The sequence below is a fragment of the Ascaphus truei genome, chromosome 17 (genome assembly GCF_040206685.1).
Source record: "Ascaphus truei isolate aAscTru1 chromosome 17, aAscTru1.hap1, whole genome shotgun sequence".
Taxonomy (NCBI): domain Eukaryota; kingdom Metazoa; phylum Chordata; class Amphibia; order Anura; family Ascaphidae; genus Ascaphus; species Ascaphus truei.
This window is the reverse complement of record NC_134499.1, coordinates 29,264,953-29,270,602: the sequence shown is the minus strand read 5'-3', so window position 1 is coordinate 29,270,602 and position 5,650 is coordinate 29,264,953. Positions and strand designations below refer to the sequence as shown.

At 57.1% G+C, this 5,650-nt stretch overlaps 1 protein-coding gene across 1 annotated transcript; it reads left to right on the top strand.

Annotated features, from left to right (window-relative positions):
- Positions 1 to 1,176: 1,176 nt before the first annotated feature.
- Positions 1,177 to 2,735, top strand: LOC142468232 (uncharacterized). The gene has a single exon (XM_075574543.1). The coding sequence runs from the start codon at positions 1,240 to 1,242 to the stop codon at positions 1,993 to 1,995; it is 756 nt and encodes a 251-aa protein (XP_075430658.1). The 5' UTR covers positions 1,177 to 1,239; the 3' UTR covers positions 1,996 to 2,735.
- The last annotated feature ends 2,915 nt before the right edge of the window (positions 2,736 to 5,650 follow it).

Below are 5,650 nucleotides of genomic sequence, written 5' to 3'. Positions count from 1 at the left end.
ATAATGTCAGCACACAGATTTCACAAGTCTTACTCATATGGAATGAGTTTAATTAATACTTACCCTTAGAAGGCTCTCAACCAACCAAGTCATCAAAATATTTATTTATATATTTATATTTATATATATATATATATATATATATATATATATATATATATATATATATATATATACACACACACATACACATACACACACACACACACACACACATATATACACGCACATATACACACACACACACATATATATATATACACACATACACAATAAAAAATATATAGTGTGTGTATGTATATATCTAGTGTGTGTATGTGTATACATTATACACATTATTGCTGTCTTATTCTAGCAGGGGCTTTGCAAATGCATAATTCATTGATATGTCATTCAATCACGCTGTTCTGAAACATTGTATCAGTGTTTCCTATGGGACCTTCAATATTCCTTTAACCCTTTCCGTGCCGGGGTGTCAGCAACGCGTTGGCAGAACAATGCTTTGCAGGCCGCGGCGGCACTGCAGGGGGTTACACGAGGGGCGGGAGAGAGACACGAGGGGCGGGAGAAGCCCCTTCTCTCTCTCCCCCCCCCGGTACATTTCATATTATTTGGACTACTGATCGCTGCCTCAGTCTGCCACGGGGGGGCGCGCACTGTGTTAGTTGTAACAAATTAAACCTTTATAAATGACTAACCCCTCACAATTAGCACCCCCAAACCGCCCCGGGTGGCACCTTCATGCTGTTACCCGTCCACACATCCCTTCAAACACCCCCTAACCCCCCAGGCTTCCCAGCCACCCCCTTACCAACAGGACGCCCCCATCCTTGGCAGCCCCAGCAGCATAGGGTGCACCCTTTAATTTGCCCCTCTTGCCACCTCTCCCTGGTCCAGGGTCCCCCTCACCCGCCGGGATGGGGAGGGCACAGTCCGGACAGCGGGGGCCGGTGGCCGCCAGCGCTGGGGGGTCGCGGGTTGGGGAGAAAAAACACTTTGCAGAGGGCAGAAGAAACACAAGTTTCAGGCGCAGACAGGCTGAGGCTGTGCGTTGTCCTCAACGTGGTCCGCCCCGCGAGTACAAGAGCAGGCGGTGAACGAGAGGGCGGCTCATTGTGAGCCGAGCAGAGGAGGAGAAAAGAGCTGCGCATTATACAGTTTCCCCCCCCCGCCTATACCGCGCACCGAGACCCCCCCCCCACACACACACAACCCCCACCACCCCCCTTCCAAAGCACCATGTCTTTAGAGCTAGAGGAGAATCTCCCCACCACTGAGGAGGAGGAGGAAGAAGAAGAAGAGGAGGAAGAGGGGGCAGGAGCGGAGGAGGAAGAAGAGGAGGAGGAAGAAGAGGACGACGATGATGATGCATCATCCACCGCTGGTAAAAGGTCCCCCAGCAAGAGAAGTAAATCCTCATCGGCAGCTGCAGCAGCTCCCAGCGGGTCCGCCAAGAAAAAAAACAAGAAGAAGAACCAGCCGGGCAGGTACAGCCAGCTGGTGGTGGACACGATCCGCAAGCTCGGGGAGAGGAACGGCTCGTCCCTGGCCAAGATCTACAGCGAGGCCAAGAAGGTCGCCTGGTTCGACCAGCAGAACGGCCGCACCTACCTCAAGTACTCCATCAAGGCGCTGGTGCAGAACGACACCCTGCTGCAGGTCAAGGGCATCGGGGCCAACGGCTCGTTCCGGCTGAACAAGAAGAAGCTGGAGGGGGGTCCCAGCGAGAAGAAGAGCCCCCCGCCCAAGCCGGCCAAGAGGGCGGCCAGCGCCAGCAGCAGCAGCGGGGGCGGCGGCGGCAGCAGCCCGAAGAAGAGCAACAAGAAAGCCAAGAAAGAGAAGTCCAAGAAGAGCAGCAGCAGCAGCAGCGGCGGCGGCGGCAGCACCGCCGCCAAGGGCAAGAGCCACAAGAAAGGGGCGAGCGGGGGGAGCAAGAAGGTGAAGAAGAGCGCCAAGCCCAGCGTGCCCAAACTGCCCAAGTCCAAGAAGGCGTGAGAGGCGGAGGGGAGGGGGGGCTGCCTGCAGCAAGGACTTGTGGTATATTGCAGGCAGGGGGGGACGGTGTGCAGACTTTAACAAAAAAAAACAAACAAAAAAAAAATCATAGCACATTGACTTTTTCTTTATTCGTGTAGTTGTATGTAATGATCGGAGGGGGGGGAGGCGCTGTCTCGGGTGCTGGAGCAATGCAGCCCCCTCCAGCACGGAAGAGGCGGGAGCAGGCTGCTGCTGTAACGAGGTCTCTGGTCTGCAGCGGGACTCTCTGCGGAGCGCCGAGCCGCTTGATACATTGTATCTGCTCATTGTTCCTTTTTGGAATTTTTCGAAAGCATCCACGGCCTCCCCGATTGGCTCTCACCACCAGCGGGCAGCGGTCACCCTGGCAACGGCTAGCAGGGGGCGGGAGGGGGTGGCAAGCTGGCATCTGATTGGCTGAGGCGGTTGAATGACGTCACCCAGGAGGGGTAGCATTGAAATAAACGGTCGTACATTGTTTGCATTGGGGTAATGTTGGAGAGCACGCGGTGCAGGGACCATTAACTTGTCATTTTTTTAATAACCATTTTAGTTTGTATATATTTTGTGTTGATCGCAATTACTGCAAACGTTTTATTTTGCACAGTGATGTAAGAATATAGCAGTGTCACTATGGTTTAGCAGCAACAAACATCTGGTCTGGATTATGCTTTCTGTTCCTTTTTTTTTTAATGCTTAATAAAAAAATAAATTGTGAACTGTTTCCTATATTTCTTTGATTTGGGGAGCAGGGGCACAAACAGAAATCATGGGGCCCAGGACAAATGAAAGGAGCAGGGCTGTTCCCCAAACCCACAGCGCACCTACCACGAAAAATAATTTTTTGGCGGGCAACTTTTACTTAACTGTTTTCTTCTTATTGTAATTTGGAAAAAAACATTACAATGCAAGCTTTATTTATAACATACTAGCTTATATACCCGGCGTTGCCCGGGATAAAATTTTCCCGCTCCGCCTCGCTCTACGCTCACCCTCCTCCTTTCACATCTCCATTCCCCCCCTTCACAGTACCGATTTCCCCCTTCACATCTCCAATTCTTCCCCCTCCCCCCCTGCCTTCATAGCTCTGTGGCGACAGGTCACTGGGGTGGCCGGGAGGGTTGGGATCCCCCCCCCCCCCTTCACAGCTAGGCGGCGTCTCCCTGGGTGGGAGCGGGTTGGAATCTCCCCCCCTTCAGAGGTTAGCGGCGGTTGCTCACCTTTGGTTAGTGATTCCCCCCCCCCCTTTCTTCAGAGCTCGGCAGCAGTGTGTCACTGGGGGGGCGGGAGGGTTGATTCTCCCCCCCCAGTTGCAAGCGGGAGGGTTGTGCGGCTCACTGCAGGTGGGTTAGTGACAGGGTGCGGCGGCACCCTGCGGGTATCTGCGGCGGCTGACTTTGGGTGCGGTGTGTATTGTATGTCTTTACTTATATAGCGCCATTAATGTACATAGCGCTTCAGGGGGTGTGACAGGGGGGTGGCGGCAGCGGACTTACTATGGGGCGGGGTGTCCGCTGCGGTGGCGGGCGGGAGCAGGGTCAACAGAAAGCATGGGGTCCAGGACAAATGAAAGGAGCAGGGCACCCCCCTTCCCGCCTCCAACCCATAGCGCACCTACCAGGGAAAAATATTTTTTAGCACACAACTTGAATGTAACTGTTTTGTTATTGTCACACCGAAAAAAAGATTACAATGCAACCTGTTTCTTTTTATATTTTCCACAAAAGACAGGTGAGTGACTGGGTGGGTGCGCGGGTGGGTGACTGAGTGGGTGCGTGACTGGGTGCATGGGTGGGTGTGTGAGTGGGTGGGTGCGTGACGGTGCACGGGTGGGTGCGTGAGTGGGTGGGTGACTGAGTGGGTGCGCGGGTGGGCGACTGAGTGGGTGCACGGGTGGGCGACTGAGTGGGTGCGCGGGTGGGCGACTGAGTGGGTGCGCGGGTGGGCGACTGAGTGGGTGCGCGGGTGGGCGACTGAGTGGGTGCGCGGGTGGGCGACTGAGTGGGTGCGCGGGTGAGCGCCTCCCCTTGCACATCATCCCCCCCCTCCCCTTGCACATCATCACCCCCCCTCCCGTTGCACATCATCACCCCCCCCTCCCCTTGCACATCATCACCCCCCCCTCCCCTTGCACATCATCACAACCCCTCCCCTTGCACATCATCACCCCCCCTCCCCTTGCACATCATCACCCTCCCCTTGCACATCATCACCCCCCCTCCCCTTGCATATCATCACCCCCCCCTCCCCTTGCACATCATCACCCCCCCTCCCCTTGCACATCATCACCCCCCTCCCCTTGCACATCATCACCCCGCCCTCCCCTTGCACATCATCCCCCCCTCCCCTTGCACATCATCCCTGCCTCCCCTCCCACATCATCCCCCCCTCCCACATCATCCCCCCCCTCCCCTAGCACATCATCACCCCCCCTCCCCTTGCACATCATCACCCCCCCTCCCCTTGCACATCATCACCCCCCTCCCCTTGCATATCACCACCCCCCTCCCCTTGCACATCATCATCCCCCCCCCTTGCACATCATCATTCCCCCCCCTTGCACATCATCATTCCCCCCCCCTTGCACATCATCATTCCCCCCCCCTTGCACATCATCATTAACCCCCCTTGCACATCATCATTCCCCCCCTTTGCACATCATCATCCCCCCCTTGCACATCATCATCCCCCCCTTGCACATCATCATCTCCCCCCTTGCACATCATCATCCCCCCCTTGCACATCATCATCCCCCCCTTGCACATCATCATCCCCCCCTTGCACATCATCATCCCCCCCCTCCCATTGCACATCATCATTCCCCCCCTTGCACATCATCCCCCCTCCTTGCACATCATCATCATCCCCCCCCTTGCACATCATCATCCCCCCCCTTGCACATCATCATCCCCCCTTGCACATCATCATCACCCCCCCTTGCACATCATCACCCCCCCCTTGCACATCATCATCACCCCCCCTCCCCTTGCACATCATCACCCCCCCCTCCCCTTGCACATCATCATCCCCCCTCCCCTTGCACATCATCATCCCCCCCTCCCCTTGCACATCATCATCCCCCCCCTCCCCTTGCACATCATCACCCCCCCCTCCCCTTGCACATCATCATCCCACCCCCTCCCCTTGCACATATCCCCCCCCCTCCCCTTGCACATATCCCCCTGCACCTCACATCACCTCCGATCACGACGGGACTGCGTGCGCTCGCTCTGCACTTGAGAGCGGGCTCGGCTCCCCCGGGGAGGAAGGGGAGAGTGGACTCGGCTCCCCCGGGGAGGAAGGGGAGAGCGGGCTCGGCTCCCCCGGGGAGGAAGGGGAGAGCGGGCTCGGCTCCCCAGGGGAGGAAGGGGAGAGCGGGCTCGGCTCCCCCGGGGAGGAAGGGGAGAGCGGGCTCGGCTCCCCCGGGGAGGAAGGGGAGGCGGGCTCGGCTCCCCCGGGGAGGAAGGGGAGGCGGGCTCGGCTCCCCCGGGGAGGAAGGGGAGAGCGGGCTCGGGAGGAGAAGGAAAGCAGCCGCCGCCGCGGTCCGCACAGTGGGGCCGCGTGTTGTGCAGGCCTGTACGGAATATGCGGCGTGCGGGAGAGGTGAGCGGCAGGGAGAGAGGCGAGGGCCGGA